Source organism: Capra hircus, chromosome 2 (genome assembly GCF_001704415.2).
Source record: "Capra hircus breed San Clemente chromosome 2, ASM170441v1, whole genome shotgun sequence".
In the NCBI taxonomy this organism is placed as follows: Eukaryota; Metazoa; Chordata; class Mammalia; order Artiodactyla; family Bovidae; genus Capra; species Capra hircus.
In genome coordinates, this window is record NC_030809.1 from 115,558,866 (window position 1) to 115,580,957 (window position 22,092).

At 51.4% G+C, this 22,092-nt stretch overlaps 1 protein-coding gene across 3 annotated transcripts; it reads left to right on the plus strand.

The window, feature by feature from the left end:
- Positions 1,088–21,808, plus strand: HOXD3 (homeobox D3). 3 transcript variants are annotated; one of them, XR_001919742.1, is made up of 5 exons: positions 1,088–1,171; positions 15,684–15,786; positions 16,339–16,965; positions 19,074–20,135; positions 20,954–21,808. XR_001919742.1 is itself a non-coding variant. In XM_018064978.1 (4 exons), the coding sequence occupies exons 3-4, from the start codon at positions 16,422–16,424 to the stop codon at positions 19,829–19,831; spliced, it is 1,302 nt and encodes a 433-aa protein (XP_017920467.1). In that variant the 5' UTR covers positions 1,088–1,171; positions 15,684–15,786; positions 16,339–16,421; the 3' UTR covers positions 19,832–21,808. The 3 variants fall into 3 exon arrangements, 2 of the variants coding, with proteins under 2 accessions (XP_017920467.1, XP_013824149.2); XM_018064978.1 differs by having other exon boundaries at positions 19,074–21,808; XM_013968695.2 differs by having other exon boundaries at positions 1,102–1,171; positions 15,681–15,786; positions 19,074–21,808.

A 22,092-nucleotide genomic window follows, 5' to 3' on the forward strand; every position in this document is an offset into this window, starting at 1 on the left:
CAGAACCCGGCGGCCCCGGCGGCCACTACGGTGCTCCAGGAGAGCCATGCCCGGCGCCCTCCGCGCCCCCGCCCGCACCCCTGCCTGGCGCCCGGGCCTGTAGCCAGCCAGGCGGCCCCAAGCAGCCGCCACCCGGGACTGCCCTCAAGCAGCCGGCCGTGGTCTACCCGTGGATGAAGAAGGTGCACGTGAATTCCGGTAAGGACGGGCCCAGGACCGCTCAGTCTCCACCCCGGCCCGGCGGCATGAGCCCTGAGAGGGGGTGCGAGGGGGTGGGGGCGTGTGGGGTTTCAATGGGCGCCGCAATTACTCTCTCCATAAATTTTTATAGCCGAGGGAGCAGGCCGGGACCATGTGGCTGGCTGTTTGGCTGTGGGCGCAAAAAGGGGTGGAGATGGGGGTGGGGTGGGGGAGGACTCCATTTTCAGAGTGGAGGGAACGCAGTGGAGGAGAGGGGATTTCCAAAATGCCTGGGAATTCTGGAGCTGGCGGCAGGCCGGGGAGACGGGGGTACGTTTGGGGATCCCTGCCTGCGAGCCCAGGGGAGCAGGTGGGTGCGAGGGGATGGGAGGGAGGGAGCGTGTGCGCTGGGGAAAGAGGGCGGGCGGGAGGCAGGGAGTAGCGGGCCAGGGGGAGCGCAGGGAGGGCCCGGCCTCGGGGCGCGCCAGGAAGTGAGCGCCGGTGGCCAGGGGCCTACCCTGAGGCTGGAGCTGACCTTGTGCGATCTCTTTTGTCTCTCAGTGAACCCCAACTACACCGGCGGGGAGCCCAAGAGGTCCCGGACGGCCTACACCCGGCAGCAAGTCCTAGAACTGGAAAAAGAATTTCATTTTAACAGGTATCTGACGCGGCGCCGTCGGATTGAAATCGCTCACACCCTGTGTCTTTCCGAGCGCCAGATCAAGATCTGGTTCCAGAACCGGAGGATGAAGTGGAAAAAAGACCACAAGCTGCCCAACACCAAAGGCAGGTCCTCCTCATCCTCGTCCTCGTCCTCCTGCTCCTCCTCAGCTGCCCCCGGCCAGCATTTGCAGCCGCTGGCCAAGGACCACCACACGGACCTGACGACCTTATAGAAGTGGGGACCCTGGGCCCACCCCTCCCTGAGCTCCTGGCTGAGCCGAAGTTGCGGGGGCAGGCCGGGCCTGCTGTCACCTCCCTGGGCTCTAAGGTACTGTGGGGTGGACCTGGGACACACGCAGGCCTCCCTAAGGTTAGCATCCTGCCCAAGGACAGCCCCCTCCCTGGAGCGGGGATAGGGGTGGGAGGGGGCGGGATTCTCTCTCTAAGTATATTATCAAATGGCAGGAGCTATTGAGAACATAAAACCTTGGCGAGTCATTAAACTCCTGAAAATCTCTGCTGTTGGGTTTTGAATTTGCAAATGAAGGTTGAATGCTTTATCCCAGTGTGAATTTGAACATGCTCCCCCACCCCACCCCTCCAGGGATCTTTGTGGTTTAAAAATGTGCCAGAGTTGAGGCAGAAGCTTGGCTGCCTCTGCTCTAGGTGTTTTCAGTAGAAGCAGGAGAGCTGAGCCAGGATTCCTGAACTTTCTGGGTTGTCTGTATAATTTCCAGTGTGAAAAAAAAAAATATATATATATATATATATATTTTTTTTTTGCTCCCAGTGTCCCCGTGCCCAAAGAAATGAGTCTAAGAAGGAAGCGGAAACGGGTTGTTTTATGTTTATATTTGCTTAAATATTTATTTGTTGGAGAATTGGGGTACAGAAGTAACTGACATGGTGTTGCCAAAAAACTTATCATGTGAAAGGGGCTGAGTTTCAGGGAGCGGAATCAGAGGTGCCTGGCCTGACTCCTGGCTGGAACTCCACCCCCTCCCCACTCCCAGGAAATGTATATAGGGGGCCCTTAACCCTTCTAAAGGGAAGAGAAGGATCCACTCAAAGTTGAGTTCTTGAATATATATTTCCACATGTGCGTTTTTCAGCACTGTGCTTAGAACTAGTTCTGGGTGATTAGAGGAAAGGGAGAAAAGAAAGAAACAAATGGTCCAACATTTTTCTTCTGGGGAAAGAAAACAAAACCTCCATGTTCTGGGTCATTAGATAATGACTGAATTTTCTGTTTCAACTGGATTCCAAATGTCCCCAAATATTCCATGTAGCAGTATTTTATAGGAATTGGTATATGGCTGGTATGGGAGAAGGGATGTACATTGGGGAGAAAGTGGAAAGGTGAGGAAATCTTGCTTTTTAAAGAATGGAAAACTAACTGAATCTAGAAGTCCACAAAAGTTGGTCTTAGGGTTTTTTCCCCCTAAGTTTTAATTTTTCAAAACAAATCTAAGGAATTTCTCAACCTGTTAATTAGAAGCGGAATTTGTAAAAGTACCAAAGTTTTCAGGCCCTTTCTGCTCCCTTGCCTTGAGAATAGTGGTTTAAAAATAATCACTCTCAAACAACAGGAGAGATGTTCTTTAGTCGTTTTTCTCTTGCCTTGCCTGCGAAGGATTCAAAGCTCATTTTTCTAAAATGTTGACCCTTAAGGATAAGGGGAAAGAGCCAAAGGTAATGGCCAGAGTTCATAGACTCAAATGAAACAAGGCTTCAGAAGTTTAAACCCCAAAGCCTCGGGCTCCAAAAAGAAACCCCTAGTTGTCCCTTACCAAAAAGTGACAAAAGTAGGGAGGGAGCAGGAGGGAGGTTGAAAAGGAGATTCAGAATTGGGGCTATTTTTCAGTGCTTCAGAACACTTTAGAAGGCTTCAGAGGTAATTTTTTAAATATATTTGAGTGTAGAGGGAAAAAAGACTTCCTCTACGGGCATGTTCTTTGGTTCTGTGTCTCCTGAGAGCAGGTATTCACTGGGGTCCCTAGGCTGAAATTCCACTTCTCTAAAGTATCTTACGAGCCTTGGTCTTTTGTATTAGACCCCAGGGACAGCTCTTTGTTCCTCCTTGGGGTGAGCCTGGCTCTCAGACTTGCACATGGCAATACTTGAATATCACCACGTCGGGATATTAAAGATGGATATTCCTGCATTATTTGCATCATTGTTTCTATGACAAAAAGCACAGAGTTCATACATAGTCAAGATGTCTTTTTCTGATGCCCTCACGTTGAGAAGCTGAAAAGGTATTTTACTGAAGTTCGGCTAAATTACAGAATCAGGTTCATCCAGAGGACAAATTTTCTATTCGATTAGCTGTATTTCAGCCGGGAGGACTGACCTCTAAACCCTTAACCTTTTGGACTCTAACTACCCTTCTCTTCTTTTTTCCCCCCTCTAACATGGAGAGCAGTCTTTGGATGTAGCATTTGAAAAGAGCTGCTATCTTTAGGCAAGTTGGAAAGTTGCTCAGATTCTTCCCTAAAACCCAAACTTGTTAATACATCGAAACTTCTCCTTGTGGGGAGGGGGTGTATATTTCACAATGTTCAACTATATATGCATTATAAAAATTATTATATAGATTTCTTCCCTTCCTAGAAGTTCAGGTTACTCATCCCAGCTTCAGACCAAATGCCAAACTACTTAACTGCCTTCACTTCTGCCCTAGAAGAAAGCCAAGAGGTATATTTGATGAAGAAAACCCAAGTTCCTTATTAAAAATAGCCCCACTACTTTGGAAAGTAATTTTATCAGAGAAACAAATTCTTTGTTTATAAGTCTCAGTTCTCCTTCTCGGCTTCTAGGGATTCTCTTTTGAAATGTTAATGGGGCCTGCAAGGCCCAGAGGGCAGCCCTCAACCCTGAGGTCCCAATCAGACCCTCTTGTCCATTTGGGCCCACAGGAGTGGGGCGGGCAAGAAGCAGGGCCCCCCAGCTGGCCAGGGCAGGGAAGGAAATGAGTTTCCTTCTGGGAACGTGTTCTGGAGACCTAGGTGTAGAAAGGCTCAGTGCCCATTTGCTTTTATTTGTTTCCAGTTTGTTCCCCCAGCTATGAGCCAGAAGTGTTTGTTTTGAGGGTTTTTAAAAATGGTATGCTGGGATAGTAACTGGAGGGGAGTGAAGTGTTTGCTGAGGACACTGCTTCTCAGACTCCCATCTCACTTTGTCCATTGCAGCCTTTTGTTGGGAGATGACATTGTCTGTCAGCCCCATGGTGTCTGTTCACACAAGATGCTTTCTTAATAGAACTGATCAATGTTCTGCTGCCACTGATTAAAGTATTATTTATACTAATTGTTGCCTGTAGTTTTGATGTAATTCATTGATCTATATTTGAAATAATAAAAGGTGTAGCGAAATCTCCCTTCTGTTTGGTGCCTCCACAGAAGCATTCTTCATTAGGTGTTCTAAAAGCTAACATCCAGTATAAACAATGTATTTTATTATTTTCTATAATATGCCTGATGTGTGAGGGTTAAACTGTGTAAGGCGTAGAAATTCTACCATTTTCTCCCTCCCCCATACCTACAAATTCCCAATTTGGCTGTTAAATTTTGTGTGCATTGGAAAGACAGAGGCTGGATTCAGGCTGGGGTGGGGGCGGAGTGGGCATTATTATTTTTTTTAAAGGAAAATAAGTAACTTCCTGGGCTAAAAAGAGGCTCCAGTTTGGCTCTGTGCAGGCTCAGGTCAGCCCCAGACCCCCCTCGATCTGTGACATGGTGAGTGAGAGATCTCCTGGCTCCCCGACTCTAAGAGTGTCTGGTGCTGGGCTCTGGGCCAACCTGAGGATGGCCGTGGCTGCTCGGATCTTACCCTTCTGGCCTCCAGTCTTGGGCTCCTACTTCTGTGCTGTTCAGCCCCACTGGGGCCTGCAGCAGCTGCCCCTCCTCCCCCGAGCGCCCCTTCCGCCCTCCAGACGACAATAAACACTCCCCACTATAAAGAGTGGCGCGCGCTACTTTTTTCACGAGGGCTTTTCACGTCTTGGCCTCGCCTTGAAGAGGGGGCCAAGACAGAAGTCCCGAAATAGATGGAGGGGAGCTTACACTCGACAGGAAATGCAAAAAATGCAGAATGCAAAAAATCAGACGTGTGTCCTTAATATATGTAAGGGCTCGCCTCAGACGCGTGGACATGTGTATTTATAAGTGCGCAGACAGAAGTTTAAATATTCAGACACATTTTATGATTGTCCTCTGCCCGTCTTCTGGCTAATGGCTCCTCCTGTGCCCACCAATACATCAGTAGGTTGTGTGTATTGAATCGCGGGCAGGGGTGAGGAGGAAGCGAGTGCTCAGCCCAGCCGGCCGGAGTGCAGGACCGTAAATCGGGGACCCTAGGCAGTCGGCGCTTCCCGCGCGCCCGCCATGTTGGGGAGCCCTCCCTGCCCCCCGCGCCGGGCTGGGCGGCCGGGGCTCGCCGGCGGCCGGGGGAGGGCCTTTCATAACCCGGAGAATTTTCAAAGTGCGAGGAAGATGATAAGAATAGATTTCTACAAGTCCCGACCACGTGATTGGCGAAATAATTAATTCAGCACGTCCCTTAAGAAACACGGAGTCGTCATTAATCTGCCACGCAAAGGGCTCTCTCCTACTTGGAAAGTGCAGGGATCCCAAGAATATCACCCACCGAGGGGGGCTGCGCGGCGCCCCCAGCCCTCCACCCTCGGCCCCCGGTGGCGGCGGCGGCGGCGGGCGCGGGAGTGCAGCCGGCAGGTAAATATTTTGGCGACTTTTATTTCTTCGGATTTAAATCCTTAATGAACTTAGCTGTCAGGGCCGCTGACAAATAGTTCCCTTTGCTTCCTGATTTGGAAGCGTGCGCCGGCAAGAAGTTGTTAGTGGCTTGGATGGTGACCTTTGGTTCAGCAAAGCTTTGCACTTATGAAAAATTACTAAGAGCGGCCGAGTGTGTGTGTGAGAGAGAGAGTGTGAGGGTGTGCGGGGGGCGAGGGTGCGCGCGGGCTGCTCAGAGGCGACAGGAGTAGTAAAGACCCGCCCGGCTGGGGGACGCGCCTGGCGCACGCGGGCCGAGGTTGCCCGGTCGCCTGTGTCTACCGGGAACAATGGTCGCTGTCACGGCATCTGCCGCCTATTCTTAAACCGGTGAGAAAAGGCCCCGGCCCTCTTTTCAAGCAAGGGTCGTAAATTTTTCTTTGCGTCATAATGGAAGGCTATAAAATCGAGTTGAAATTTTACCCCAGGCAGATTTTAACCAACAGATAATGATTTCCGAGTTGCTTCTCCCACTCCCCTCCCTCTCACCCCAGCTCTACTGCTTCCGTCACCCCAGCAAGGAGTCTGTCCCTCTTCCCCCATCTTTAATTTGGGGAGGAGACCTAAAATAAAGACAGGGAAATTCCGTGCCACCGAAGGAGTGGGAGACCCTGGGGTGAGGGGAAGCCTGGGGGAAGGGAAACGGGCGTGTAGAGTCGGGGAGAGACCAGGGATGAGATGCTGGAGCCGTCTCTCCCGCTGGCTCGTTTCAACCTTTTTTCTCTCCAACTCCCGAGAAGCTAGCTGTCGGGTCCCACGAACCACCCCGCTCCCACCCCACCCCACCCCACCCCACCCCACCCCACCCCAGCTTGCCGGAGGTCCATGCTGGGGGCAGCAGCGGGCATTCTCCTCCTCCAGCTCGTCACTCTGGCCCTGATGCCTCCTTTCCTCTAGTTGGCTTTGAGGATGATATCGGGCGAGCTGGGGGCTGGCTGCGTGTGGTGGTTGTTTTGGGATTGTGTGTGTTTTGATTTCTTTTTTGGCGTGTGTATATTTCCCCCATCAGGACAGAGACAAAGTTTCCTCCGTTATGAATTATACATTCAAACAATAACACATTAATTCAATTATTCAAAGATGACAAATGTTTATGTGCTTTGCAAGTGACTTTGGCGCAGATTCTGGGCGCTTTCTCTGAGCTGCTTGCGTTTTTTTTTCAATGAGAATTGGCTGTCACCCTCCTAACCTCACACCCACCCACCCCACCCCACCCCACCCCACCCCACCCCACCCCACCCCACCCCACCCCACCCCACCTGGACATACCCTGGTAGCTCCAGAGAGGAACCCACAAAAAACGTCCCCAGCCCGGCTGCCAACAGCCTCCCAAGGCCCGGCTTGGCGGGCACCGGCCCGGGCTATTTTATCAGTGTGACAATTGCCCGGGTTGGTGTGATAAATCATCGTAAGTAATTCCTGAAAGGGTGCGAGGCTGTTGGGGGCCGGGCGAGGACTGTAAATCTTTCCGGTTTATTGCTCTATGAACATATGCTCCGATTGAAGAAGGCTTAGATCCTTTCCTGGAGACAAATTCCCGCAAAGGGGCCCCCCTCTTTGGCTGGAGATTAACACTTGCTGCGGGCGGCTGCATGGCCCCTGGTGGGAGGCTTGGGGGCGGGGTCCTCCGGGTGAGGGTGGACGGGGGGAGGTGGGGGCACCCACCGTCCGGCTCCAAGAGGCGCCCTTAGTGGGCCTCTAGCTAGGGCTGGCCAGGTGAACAAAGGAGGCGCTCGCTGACAGGTCTGGGGGCTCGAGCCTGTGACCTGTTCTCCGGGACTTTCCTGTGCTTCTGGAGTGGGAGGGCAGAGGATCTTACCCCCTTCTCCCCGCTCTTGTACGGCGGCCCTGCCCATGCGCCTACCCCTGTCCAAGACCTCGCAAGTGGCAACAGGGCATCTGCTCCGTGCCCGATGCCTCTGAGAAGAGCCGGCTATGAAAGCGGGACTTCGGGGATGGAGTGGACACCCCCACATGGTGCGGGATTCCCGGTGCGAGTCGAGCTGGGGTAGTGTGGTGGGGGCTCACTGCAAGCCGGGAGCTGGAGGCTGGCTGCCGCCCTGGCCAGGAGCTTTTTTTTTTCTTTTTGGCCCATAGCTTTTAAGCTCTTCTTCCCACATGCAGAGTTGTTACCCTTGTTACCGTAAATTACACCCGACCACTCGGAGTGTGCTGGAAATCTATCCTGATTTACTATTTCTAAAATAGAAGCTCCCTCTTCTCCCAGCTAAGCCCAGCTGGGACCGATCCCGCATCTCCCTTCGCGTTCTTGGAGACGTCGCAGGAAGCGGGAAGCCGCGGCCTGCTGTCGCTGGGCCTTCGGGATCCATGGGCCCTGCCAGGACCCGGAGGCTCACAGTTCGCGGCAAATAGCGGCTTCACGCCTCCGCTGCTCCAGGCCCCGCCGGACCCGGGTGAAGTTCGCCAGATGCAGAGAAGGGAGAACGCCCCCGGTCTCGGCCGATGCTTATGCGCGTTTTCTGGCTCTGAAAGTGTAGGCTCATTGGCTGTGTCCGCGGAACGAGCCAGGGTCCCAGATTATGGTGGTGGTGAAGAGGGGCGTTCCTCGGGGTCTGTGAGCTGGAGGCTCTCAACTTTAGGACGGGAGCCTGCGCTGTGCCACAACGTAATTGCCTCCCAGGGGAGGGGAAGAGCAGCCGGTCCGCCTAGGCTAGGCTGCGCCTTGCCCGGGTGTTTGAGGATGCGAGACCTTGTACCGGGCGCGGCTGGGGAGCTTGGGGAACCTGGGCCTCTGATGCTCCGCAGCTGGCTCCACAGAGGCGTGTAAGAAACGCAGCTTCTAAAATTTCCAGTCCCCGGGCCAGCCTGGTGGAAGGCTGGGCCAAGGTCAGAGGTCGTGGGGGGAGAGACGCTCATCGCCCCCATCCCACTGCCAGCGGCCAGGCTGGAGCTAGGTCATTCCCAGGCCTCGGGATGGGGGCTTTCCTTCCGCCCCAAACCCGCCGTGGTCTGCCCAGGGGAAGGGACCGAGATCCCACGCCTCCTGCCCCTCCTCCCAGCCCCCAGGCCTGGCTGCGCTCCGGGGCTGGATGGCGTGAAAGTTTCAGCCTCAATCAGTACAATCTTCCCTCGGGGTCACGTGAACAAATATGCTCGCATTTGAAGGCAGCGTCTGTATTTCCCGACTATGAGGGGGTTTCCGGGGCTCTCTTCAAATCCAGAAAGGTCCACATTCCGAAAGGAAAACAAACCCCAAGCTCTGGGGGGCCTGGGAGGGCTGGGCAGGAACCCAGAAGTGGGTGGGGGCGCGGGTGGCCGCCGCTCTGGGCCTGGGAGCGGACAGGCAGGCGGTGGACCGGCGGGCGTGCAGCGCAGGCAAAGCCAGCTCGGGGACTGCGAATTCGTTCCTCCTACGTTTATTGGTAGTTGAACCTCAGCCTGGTTCCGTTCTACCGGGAATTCCGTGTGCTCTGGTATATGGCCGCGTCTTGGAGCGCGCAGGACCAGGGTTGGGACAGCGTTGTCTGCAGACAAAGGGGGAAGGCTAGCTCTGCCCCCCACTGGAGCCCACTCTGAGGCCGAGGACACCAGGTTTATGATAAATTGGGATCCAGGTAAGCAATTGCATGACAAAATAGAAATCTTTGGGCACAGGGCTGCTTGCTGCCCTGAATGGGATACTAAATATGATTTATTTTGTGTAATCTGTGATCTTGATTATTGCCAATTGGTGAGGCAGCCCGCATAGACCTAGATACACTTCTACATATACATCCAGGATGGTGATTAATCCTAAGGAGGTTTGCTTTGTGGGGATGTTCCCCGCCTACCCAAAGGTTAGGGGGACATACTACCTTGCCAGGTTGGGAGGGTGGCCAGTGGCATAGTGGCGGGAGGTGGCAGTTTGAGGAGGGGGCTGGTGAGGGGACTGGGCGCTGGAGGAAGTATTTGGGGGTAAATGTACAGTTATGAGAATGGGTGGAAAATGGAATGAATAAAAAGAAACTTAAAAAAAACAACAACACTGTCACTTCCAAAGTAAGATGGAGCATCATATTAATTCCGTGTCTTGAGCTGCCTGGCTGGGCGCAGGCAGGTTGATTTATACGTATTTAAAATAAACTCTGTGAACAGCCAGCTCCCTGTATTGTTCTAGAAGCTAGCTTCACATACGCACGCTTTTTATCCTCTTACTGTTGGCTTAATTTTTTTTCCTCTGTGAGGTTAACGTGCTGTTCAAGTTTCTCCCCCAAATTCAAGAGAACCCCCAAACTACCCGAAAGAATTTGGGGGGCACCTCCACAGTCCTCCTCACTAGTCTGGTTTTTGACTGCAATAGTGGCAGAGAAAAGATTTAGGGCTTCTGGGTCCTTCTTAAAGAAACTGAAATGACAGCTAAATAATATTTTGGTTCCTGCATCCCATCCATCATTTTATGTATTGGGTCCTGGATGTGGGAGCACAGGACAGTTCTTCCTGGGTCTTTTCCCCAGGACCAAAGCCTGAGGAAGCGGCCCCATCAGTGAGCGGCTCCTAGCTCCTGGAAAACTGCTATAGGGCTAGGCCAGACTGGGCCTCTGTGGGAAAGGGACCCAGAAAGCAAGGAGCACTCCCTTAACCTAAGTTGGGACAGGTCTCAGCCACAGAGGAACAGACTCCCAGGGTCCTGGCCATCAAAGGAGAGCAGTAAAGTTGTTTGGTCAATGGCTGATGCTTCGCTCCATCAGAAGTTAAAATCGCTGGACATTTTTCTTCTCTTGCTGCCTTGGAGCTGCACGCCTGCCAACTTAGTCAGCTGAATCCAATTACTGCGAGCAGCATTTCATTTGGCCCCATGGAGCACTCACTTATAACTTCCCCGAAAATTTCAATAATCCGCACCAAGGCTCCCTATCCAAAAGGCTTTTCCCCTTTTCCCAGGGTACTGGTAGGGGATAGGATACATGGCTAGGTCTGCCAGGACCAGCTCTTCCTTGACAGCTCTGAGACTGGGTTCCTTCCTGCTCCCTGGTTTCTGGCTGTGAAAGAGGTACTTGAGCTGGTGGCTCAGAGCCAGCCGGGTAAAGTCTGCAGAAGGCTGGGCAAGCAGGAGGCTGAAGTTAGTTGGACCCGTGCTGGTTGGTGGGTGGGCTGGGGAAAGAGCCTTCGAGAAGAGGATGGGGTCTCTGGGCAGCCCAACTTTGGCCACCTTGGGGTCCTCTTTGCTTTCCCCTTCCCAAGGTGTGCCCAGAGCACACAGCACAGCCCAAGAACGCCGGGGAGTAACTTACCCTGTTCCTCCGCGGCTGGGGAAACAAAATCTAGCTACAGGCATGGGGGAATCGCGGCACTGGGCGGCCTCACAATTTAGATCTTCTGAGGGGAAGTGCATAATTCTGAAGAACTCCCCCCCCCCCAAATAAATAAGAAATAACTAAGCGCGAAAGTTGACCGCCCACGTGAATGCATCATATAAATGGCTTCAGGACCCGCTGATCCGGTCCGAGGGCTCGAGTATATCGTGTTTCCACCGCTCAGCCCTCTGGGCCGGCTCCGTGGAGTGGGCCCTCTGGGTTTGGGACTGGCTGGGGAGCTGAAGCCCGGGCGCGGTGTTAGGAGCCCTACCGGTCCGGGATCTCTCCGAGGCGCTTCCTTTGGGTGTTCATTAAGGGGTGAGTTATTGCCGCGCGAGCCAAAGGTCACTTCAAAGGCTTATGGCTCCGCGCTCTGGTCTTTAGAAGGGCCCTGAACGCTTTGTGTGGGGCTTTCCCCAGCACAGTTTAGTGTTTGCAAACTACTGAGTCGACAAATTGCACAGGGCAGATACAAGAGGAGGGGACTGTGGCTCTCCTTTCACCTGACCAGGGCGGGCACCCGCTGAGCGCAGGCAGTGGTAGGTAGCTTGGTCTGTTTTGGGGTAGAGTGGAAGGGGTGTTTGCTTCTTTGCCAGTTTTCAGCTGGTTTGATCCCTACCCAGTTGTGGGCAGCCCAGGCCAGGAATGTGGTGGGTACTGACTGGAATAAAATAAAATCAGGGAAATCGTGGTGGATACAATGTACAAACCAAGAAATAACAACGCAGCTCCCTCTTCTCTGTGGCTTCACGTGGGAGCCTTGACTAGGACCCACCCAGGCCCATCTACACATTTGCCCTCCTTCTCTGGTGCCCTGAGCTGTAGCCTCCCTCTGTTCCAATCCTGCAGTCCCTCCCTTTTGCTCCTTAGAGGGTGGGCTTGACCCGGGGGATTGGGGAACATGGGGCTTTTAGCGCTTGGTTGGAATAGGAGGAGAGGGAATGGCTTCCCTGTGCCTCTGACCCACTTGGCTCACCCCCTGCGCAAGGTCTGGTCCTTCCCCACCGCTCTGCCTCCCCTTTCTCACATCCAGTTAAGGATTGGGGTGTTAAAAGCCACCTGCTCCCCAGGAGCCAACCAAGTCTCCTTTCTGCCAGAAGGTGCCTGGAGTGGCTACAGACACCATATAAAATAGTGACATTGATTATGACACCCTTAAAGGGAGTAATGTCTCTCCGCATGTGTTGGTAAGAAAGAACTAGCCGCTGCTGAGAGTTTTCCATTTTGTTCCAGATCATCTCAACAGAATATCAAAAGGAACTCGAAGAGCCTACAAAGAGTTAGAGACAAAATTTTGAGAATACACACACACACAAATTGTGGTGAGTGGTGTGATTTTTAAAAGTAATTTCCACTACATTTCCATTTGTCCTGCAACTCAAATTAGCCGTCTCAGGATTCATACATCAAAACATAAAACAAAGGGCCGCTTTGAAGTGGATCACCTCAGTGTGAACTGCCGCCAGTTACATGATAACCGATCATCGGTCTTCAAATTTATGGCACCTTAATAGGGTGAGCCCAGTGCCTTAAATGCAGGGTGTATAACATTGAGTTATCTGGGCTAAGTAAGAGTGATTTAGAAGGCGCGTCCAGATCTTCCCATAGGGCAGAAGAGCTCAGGCTGAGAGATCGGGAGAACGTGGGCAGAACACTGCCCCATCTCTATGGTAAATAGAGCCCCTTCTTAGCAAATCGAAAAAGTAGTCGTTTCCAATGCCAAAGTAGTAGAGCCAGCAGGGAAGGAAGAATCGTTGCCCGGTTCCAGTGAATTAATGGGGATGCCCAGCAAGATTGGTGTCTGCCAGAAAGAGATCTGTGGGTTTCCAAGGCCCTGATTCAGGTAAAGCAGAGAAGCCGGACCAGTTCGAACCTTAGAGGAAACAATTTAAAAAATGAAAGAAATAGAAGCAACCTGCACCCCAACGCCTACCCCTTCTCTTTCAAGTTGCACAGACTAATCCGGCCCGTCCTTCATTTTACCACGATCGCACCTCTAGTCACCACCGGGCGACTGCAGCCGCCTCCCTCCCCAGCCCCCTCAGCCTTTGCGCGGCCACTGAGGGCGGCGGGCGAACGCGGGCGGGGCCGGCCTCCGTGCGTCCGGCGAGCCTCTGGCCTGGCCTCCAAGGCTGGGGGGCGGCAGGTCTCCGGTCCCTGGCCAGGCTGCGCGCATCGCGTCCCGCGTCCGGCCGCCGAGCAGAGCTGCTCCAGGAGGCCCGCAGAGGCCACTTTATATACTCCCCCTACTCCCCGGGAGCGGGGCCGGGAAAACTGCGGAGCAGGGAATTCTTTTGCTGCGCCTCCTCCTACGCAGAGCCTGTTTTCCACTTCTGAAAAGTGCCGGGCCTTGGGAAGTGTTTTCCTTTTCATTCCTTACTGAAGCGTTTACTGCAGCCGTGCTCGCAGTCATAAATTTTGCTACAAACCACAATGACAGGTGCATTGATATGCACCGTGAGAGCTCCAGCTGCTTAATAACTCCGTCCCCCAGCCGCTTTGAGCGCCTTTTATTTATTCGGTATCATATTTAGATATTGATCCCGGGCAGAATTAAGTGCAGTGAGCAAGTATCAGGGTTCGGCTGATTCGGAGGCGCAGAGGGTGCGGCGGGGATCCGGCGGTGGTGGCTCCAAGGAGGCCGCCTCCCTTTCGGCTGAGGACCGTTTGGCCCTGCATTCCCGGCCGGCGGTTGGGCCTCCGAGCTGAGCTGGGCAACTTCCTGGGACCACGAGAAAAGAGCCAGCTAGATCCCATTTGGCGCGCCTGCCCTAGGAAGAGCCGAGGATGGCGCCGGCGGGGTTCTGGGGTGTCTGCCTTGGCCGGTGTTCCGGGCCAGGGGTGGGGCAGGATTTGAGGGGAGAGGAGAGGAGGAGAGGAAAGGGCAGCTGAGGACTTCGAAGACCACCCCTCCCCCTACGCGGCTTAGTCTTCACCCCAAGGCATTTGGGTCCCGGGGCCCAAATGAGCAGAGGTACCAAAGGGCGAGAAAAGAAAGCCCTAAAGGGGGGGGGGCGGCTCGAAAAGATGAGCCACTGAACAGTTGACCATTGTCCAAGTGATTTATGACCCGTTCCTGCTTCTTAGGTTCAAGCAGAGTTCACAAGGAGTAGCGATTTCTGGAAAGAAATAAGCTACGGCTTCTTTTTAAACCAATTTTGCAACAATATTCTCAGGTTCTGTTTTAGGAAAGGTGACTTTGGAGCTTTACATTTTGGGGTGAGGGAAGAGGCTACAAAGTCCTTCTCAGTGAGGAGAGAGCTATTGTCCTCGCTTCTGGGGAAATGGACATTTGGGTGCGGGATCATCATGGAGTGACCCTTGAAATTCCTTAAGACAATGAAAACAGAAGAGGGAGAACAGACTCTAAGCTTACTCATGGAGCTGCCCAGTATTAGCACTTTTGAGGTCTGTACACAGACCTTTGTCTGGGAATATGCCATAGGAACAAATATATATGTAAAGCCATCTGATTCAAAGACTTGGCCAGTTACTAAAGAGGCTATTTTACTGTGACTAGTCTACCTATCAAGATAAACTTGGTCACCCTGGGAGGCAAGAGAGGGGAAGTTTTGCTTCCACTGCTGTAGATGGAATGACAGAAGCAGCATCAAGTTCTGGTGGTCTGAGTATCAAAAGTGACCATTTTGACATCCAAAGAGCCCAAGGTTTAAGACTGGAAGCAGGATCCTAGAAAAATCCTGAGATCTAACCAAAGTCAGAGTAGTCTTTTGGCCTGGGGACAAACACATATAAATATTAGTCACAGAATGAGGATGTAGCTCTCCATTTAATATTCAGTAGCTTTAATAGTCAGATAATGATACAGAAAATGAATGAAAGAAAGATTAAGACCAGCTTTATTTGGTAGATATCCTAACTGCACACGTTTAAGAACAATAATAGAAACTACTCCTAAAACATTACATCTGACTATTCTGTTATTAAGAAGCACTTCTCTTATCAAGATTAATGGCATGCTCACTTATATTTTAAAACAAAATGAGCAACTATTCTACCAAATAAAGCCTAATGTGAAGAATTTAAGAAATTGAGTTAGGTTGTTTGGTGAAAATGGAAGGGAATGGATGAACGGAGTTGTAGTACTAATGGTCAAATCCGTTAGGCCACATAAGTTGTCTAGATAATGTGGTCTGTCATGATGACTATGATGGAAACCAGGGAGTTTTGGGGAAGGAGAGTTGCCTGAAAGGTGAGATCAAGAATTCAGATCTAGGAGCTGACCAATGAGTTTTCTTTATCAAGCAGATGAAAGTGGTTGAATAGTGCTGGTTACACTTTAACTCATTAGGGGCTTTCAGAAGGAGAGGGGGGTAGGTAAGAAGGTAAACCTCCCATCAAGAGTCAAAGGACACAAAAAGGGTAGAATTTTTCTTAGTTTTTTTATTATTATTATTCTAATTCTACATCCATTCATTATGCCATAAGAGGTCTCTCATTGGTTGTAGGTTGGAGGTGGAGTGGAATGGCTGATCGAGAGCAGAGGTCTGTAGTGTATCTATTCATACAATGGATGCAGGATTAAAATTATAAAGTTAGAACATAAAGCATTTTTTATTCACCCATGCTCCATGCATTTCAAATTCTAAGTCTCTTATTTCCAATGATGCCTATTTAAAAGTAGTGGACTACAAAGTAAAGCATCTAGAAAAATGTAGACGAGAAGAAACTTCTTTAGCCTCAAAATAACTCTGGGAGTCTTTAAGTCTTCCTGGGTTTTATCTCCTAGTAGGTTTCACAGTGCTGACCCATGTGCTAACTGGCTGACTCTGACCCATTCACCGGAGAGTGGACTATCTGGGTCTCCGTGAAAGATGCTGTGATTTTGAAACCAGGTGGGGGAGATACTTTTTTTTGAGAGTGCCAGCTGTTCTGAGTGTTAATAGGCTTTTCTTTTGCCCATCGCATCCCTGGGATGACCTATGATTAACTGATTGATCCATTCATTCATTCACTCATTCAACATGCATTTACTGCACTTAACTGCATGTGGGGCATTGGGCTAGATGTTAGGAATATATAGGTGAATAAGACACAGTCCCTACCTGCAGAAAGCTCAAAGTCTAGTGAGCGAATCAGTCATTAAAATGTATAGGCCATAAGTGCTTTTCTATGCAGTTTCAAAGGCTAAACTGACAATTTTGGAGAAAGAAAATTGTATCTGGGAAAAAAAATTAACCCCTTCCCTTGGATGAAGGGGAGACTTATGGTTTATGAGAAATTCCTTCTGACATTTCCAAGGGTTCAAATAAGTTGAACTTCATAAAAATCCCAGATCCCCCTCCTATGAAGTGGGTGGGAAGCAGAGAGCCTGGGCTAGTCCTTCTGTATTGACTGGTCTTGCCAATGACAGTCCCTCTGGGACCTCTCACTTTTCTTCTTTGCAGGTTCTCTGGAGCCTGGGGCTGTCCCAGCTCTCTCAGGATTTGGCAGACATTGGAGGTGGTGGTGAAGGAGACAGTGGTGGTCAATGTTATTTGAGCAGGGTCAGCAGGCCCCGGAGGTTCCTGAGTACACGATGCAGAAGGCAGCTTACTATGAGAACCCAGGACTCTTTGGAGGCTATGGCTACAGCAAAGCTGCTGACACTTATGGCTATAGTGCCCCCCATCAGCCTTATCCACCCCCTGCTGCCAACTCCATGGACACTGATTACCCAGGCTCTGCCTGCTCCATCCAGAGCTCTGCGCCTCTCCGAGCCCCGGCCCATAAGGCAGCTGAACTCAATGGAAGCTGCATGAGGCCTGGCACTGGGAACAGCCAAGGTGGGGGTGGTGGCAGCCAGCCTCCAGGTCTGAACTCAGAGCAGCAGCCACCACAGCCCCCTCCACCGCCACCACCACCAGCCCTGCCCCCATCCTCTCCCACCAACCCTGGAGGTGGAGTACCTGCCAAGAAGGCCAAGGGTGGACCCAATGCTTCTGGTTCCTCAGCCACCATCAGCAAGCAGATCTTCCCCTGGATGAAAGAGTCCCGCCAGAACTCCAAGCAGAAGAACAGCTGTGCCACTGCAGGTAGCCCTCTGAGGGGCCTCATCTCTGGGCTTTCCCCAAGACTGACCCCAAGAAGCTAGCTCACCTAGGAATTAAGAGGCTCAGGGCTGGAAGTACAACTTTGGAGGCCATATGTGTAAACTCGCAATGCAGAAATTGTCGAGGGTTTTTGGCCATACCACATGGCTTTGAGGGATCTCAGTGCCCTCACTGAGGGCTGCAGGGATTGAACCCAGGCCATGGCAGTGAAGGTGCTGAATACTAACCAATGGACCACCAGGGAGCTCCTTGTTCTTTCTTTTTAGTGTCTCTGGTTGTGGTCACATCCTTACAGTGACAGGGTGCTGATGTCCACTCCAGGCTGCTGGCACCGCTGCTGGACATGTCTCATAGTTATTCATAGACAGCTCTTCCTTATACTGCCCCAATATCTGGACTGCTGGTCATAACTCAACTCCTTCCAGCCAATAGATCTTCAAAACTTGAAGATAGGTACTATGATCTCCAAGCCCAGGAGGTGATATAGCCCATATCACATGAATCCCACTTCCCTAAATTAATAAGAACTAAAAGGCTATTGAACACTATGTTAAGAATCATGTTAAGTGCTTTATAAGCGCTGTCTAATTTTCCAAAGAACCCTTTGAGGTAGGTATATAATAAAACATCCATTTTAACAGATAAGGAAAATGTTAGAGATGATAAGTCACTTGCCCAAGATAACTAAACTACCAAATGGCACACCTGGGGAATTCCCTGGTGGTTCAGTGATTAAGGACTGTGCACTTTCACTGCCGAAGGGCACAGGTTCAATCCCTGGTTATGGAACTAAGATCCTGCAAGCTGAAAGGCACGGCCAACCCTCTCCTGCCCCAACAAAACAAACAAAATAACATGTACAAAAAACAAAACCTCAAATAGCATGTCTCAGGCCACTCCCACTCAATTCTCCCCATCCCAGGAAATCCCTAATGTGGAGGCACATATCCTAGGGGAAGAGGCTGTACTCTGAAACAGGAGCAGCCTTGGGTTGTTTTCCCTGGAAAGGGAGACTCTGGTGTTGAGAAAATTTTCCCTACGTCCATTAAGTCTGCGTGGAAGAAGAAGGGCAGAACCAGCAGCTCTGAGACCTGCCACTCTCTGCTCAGCTTGCTGGATTCCTGAACTTTTCTGGCCTTGTGTTCTCTGATGTACTCTTTATCTTCAGGTAGATGAATTTGCTCTCAGGTCCAGGGCTTGCTTGAGGTGTAGTTAGCTTGGAATGTAGTCAGCTTGTTATCAGATCTCTGGTTTGCCTGCTGCTCTTTGGGGCTGCTGCTCCTAGGGGGAAAGTGTCTTCAAGTCTTGTAAGCTGCTTCTCCTTCTGCCCCTCCTTCCCAGCTGCAGGCCTAGGCCCTCCCTCCCAGGAGAAATCCATTTGTCTTCCTAGGGGGGGAGTGGACAAGCTGCTGAGAGGTGGCAGGGGTGGTGGAAACCACTGCTGAAGCTGCTGCTCCCAGCATGGCAATACTCAAAATATGCCCAGCCTGGCCTTGGATGCCCTAAAACTCTGGGGCTATATTTTCATGGTATGTCACTTCCCTGCCTTTGAGTACTGGGCCCATGGGTGCAGTTGAGCTGGAGTGAGCTGCCAAGATCGACACCCTCATTCCATGCCTGGGGTGCTTTGCCCAGGAGCCAGCCTCTGAGCAAGGCAGTTTGAGGCTGCCTCCAAGATTCCCCCCACCTACCTTCCTAGCAGCAGCGGCTGGAAGGAGTGTTCAAAGTGAAGTCTGGTCCTTCTTGGACAGGGTGGGAGGCCTTACCAGCTGCTACTAGTCTCTCATTAAACTCCTCCTCAGCCTTGGGAACGGGATGATGGACTAGGCTCAAGGGGAAGGGGTGGGCTGAGTGAGTTGGACTTCAGAAGGCAGATGGGAGTTTCAGGTGCCGCTGATAGGTAGGCCTGGGGCCTTTGAGTTCTGGGAATCTCTTGGAATCTCACCGCCCTAACGCCCCTCCCTCGCTCCAGCCAGGATTAAAGTGGGGCAAGGGGAGGAAGAGGAAGGAGTCAGGGAAGCACCCCTCTACGGCCCAAGGTGTCCCCACATCTCCCGCTCAGCGACCTCTCTCTCTCCCTCCCGGCCCAGGAGAGAGCTGCGAGGACAAGAGCCCTCCGGGCCCAGCGTCCAAGAGGGTGCGCACGGCGTACACAAGTGCACAGCTGGTGGAGCTGGAAAAGGAATTCCACTTCAACCGCTACTTGTGCCGGCCACGCCGCGTGGAGATGGCCAACCTTCTGAACCTCACCGAGCGGCAGATCAAGATCTGGTTCCAGAACCGGCGCATGAAGTACAAGAAGGACCAGAAGGCCAAGGGCATCCTGCACTCGCCGGCGGGTCAGTCTCCGGAGCGCAGCCCGCCGCTCGGCGGCGCCGCGGGCCACGTGGCCTACTCAGGCCAGCTGCCACCTGTGCCCGGCCTGGCCTACGACGCGCCCTCGCCGCCCGCCTTCGCCAAATCTCAGCCCAACATGTACGGCTTGGCCGCCTACACGGCGCCGCTCAGCAGCTGCTTGCCTCAGCAGAAGCGCTACGCGGCGCCCGAGTTCGAGCCCCACCCCATGGCGAGCAACGGCGGCGGCTTCGCCAGCGCCAACCTGCAGGGCAGCCCGGTGTACGTGAGCGGCAACTTCGTCGACTCCATGGCGCCCGCGTCCGGCCCCGTCTTCAATCTGGGCCACCTCTCGCACCCCTCTTCGGCCAGCGTGGACTACAGTTGCGCCGCGCAGATTCCAGGCAACCACCACCACGGACCGTGTGACCCTCATCCCACCTACACAGATCTCTCGGCCCACCACTCGTCTCAGGGACGCCTGCCCGAGGCCCCCAAACTGACGCATCTGTAGCGGCCGCCACCGACCCGAACTCGCGGCGCGATTACCTCTTTGGTTTTGGTGGCGGGGGTGGCGGGCGGGGCCCGCGGGGCAGCTCGGTGACCCCCCCCCCCACTCCCTCGCTCTGGCCCGGTCCGCTGCCTCCCCGTCTCTGGGCCAACAGCGGCCGAGGCGCAGGCGCCTGGGCCTCCTTTCCAGGCGCACACTGTTTTGGGTGACTCGCCGTAAATCAGCCGCAAGGATTCTCCGCTGTTAAACCCGACAGTGCCACATACTGCGGACCGAGGGACTCTAATCTGGTAATGGTGTCCCGAAGGTAAGTCTGAGATCCATCGGCGGCGCGCCTCGCAGAGGGTCCGGGCCTAGCCCGCGTCTAGTTTAGTTGCGGAGACCTTAATTTATATGCTTCTTCCCGTCCCATAAGAATTGCATCGGACTCAACGATCTGTATTTATTATTTGAAGCGAGTCATTTCGTTTTCCTGATTATTTATCCTCGTCTTAATGTATTTATGTGTATATTCGTAGAGTTCTCCAGCCGAATTTAGGAACGCGCTCCCGGGCCGCGGGGGGCCACATATCACCTCTTTAGTCCCCTTGCTCTAAACTAGTTGAGAGAGTAGTTTTGAACAGTTGTAACCGTGGCTGGTGTTTGTAGTTGTAAAGGATTAAGACCGCAAATTGTCCTTCACGGGTAGAGTCAGGCGGCCCCATGGCGTGGCACGACACTCGTTATTCTTTTCCCAACAGCCACAGCCCTCGCCACAGTTTATTGATTTCAAATTGTCTGGTACTATTTGAACAAATATTTAGAATAAAAAATTTCTCAGTCGGAAGTGTATCTGTGTTAATCACCCACACTTGCAAGTAGGTCTCTCTGCCTTTATCTTGTGCACAATCCCAGAGGAACCCCGCCTCCCCCCCTCCCCATAGGCTAACCCTGTGAAACATTGTTTCCACTTACTTGGAATCTAGTACACAAATTGGTTCTGGGGAATACTTGATTATTTTCTAGCTATTGACTTCAGAGGGTGCAATATCTGAAGATGCAAACCTAGAAATGTTCTGGGTGGGATGATCTGGGTAGGGTGTTTCTCTGCTGCCTGTTTTACTGTTTCTACCGCCCTCTTTCTAGATACAGATCCACCTTTTTAGGTTGCACTTACATTGGGGAGGCCAGAGCTCACTTTTCTGCATTAAGTAGTTTAAAAAACTTTGAAAGAAAACTGACAATCAAAGAAAAGATAGAAGAGAAGTCATAAGAAGAATTGAACAATGAAAAAGCTGAGATGCAGAAAAAGAAACGATCATTTGAAGCCATGCACCTAAGCTTTTTCTGTCGGAAATGCCCTCACGATTTTTTCCTTATAGAAATCAGTGGTTCATTTCTAAAGAAAACAAACGTTCCCCACGATGTAAAGTAATAAAAGTTTCATTAATGGAACATAATAAGTATAAACACTTTGTTTACTCCTGTTTCTTTGTACAAAATGGGCAAAATGTCTTCGAGGATTTATAACCGTTTTGTAAATATTAGCGTGGTTTTAACTGGGGCGGACTGCTTAGACCGGCTTCTCTAGGAGGAGGCACTCGGAAAACGCCTTCAGATAAGGTTCGATTCTTTTGTATTTCAGCAAAGTCGGCCCACGCATCTCTATTTGATTTGACAAATAATGCAACTCCTACTACATCCCCGGTGACACGAGGTGAAATTTCTATTGTGTGGAAATCATTTAACTTCTAATCTTCTGGTGGAACAACAATCGTTTCTATTTGGATGTTTGTGTTTCGCTAAATAATTATGGCTCAAAATAATATTTAGTTTTCTTGTTCCTTTGTGCTGTTTTTAAAATGGCATGTTAGATTGGGGGCGGGAGGGAATTATCCTTTTTGCTAAATTTCACTTTATCTGAGCAGGTTTAAAGTATACATGTTGTAGAAGTGTATCAAAAGAATAAATGACTTCAACCGAAGGGATATTTTACCCACGTTCAAGGCTTAAAATTGTTTTTCTATGAAATTTGCATCCATAGGCAGAATTTCTAATTGTCTTGTAAGAAATTATTTTTTAAAGCTATTAGGGAAATCAAAGGAGAGCTTGCTGCCTTGCAGGGATTACAACAACCTTTCTTAACTGGCTAAATATTAAATAGATGAATTGTCAGGCTGTTTAGATTCAGCCCGGTTTTCCCCTCATCTCCTCTTCCTACCATAAATAATAATAAAAATACATAATGCATCACGGCTCCAGGCGTTTTCCAGCGCGGTGTGTTA

Coding starts and splice junctions, on each gene's coding strand:
- HOXD3 (XM_018064978.1), top strand. CDS start 16,422: ATGTTATTTGAGCAGGGTCAGCAGGCCCCGGAGGTTCCTGAGTACACG. Junction 16,966..19,073: donor GAACAGCTGTGCCACTGCAG/GTAGCCCTCTGA, acceptor CTCCCGGCCCAG/GAGAGAGCTGCGAGGACAAG.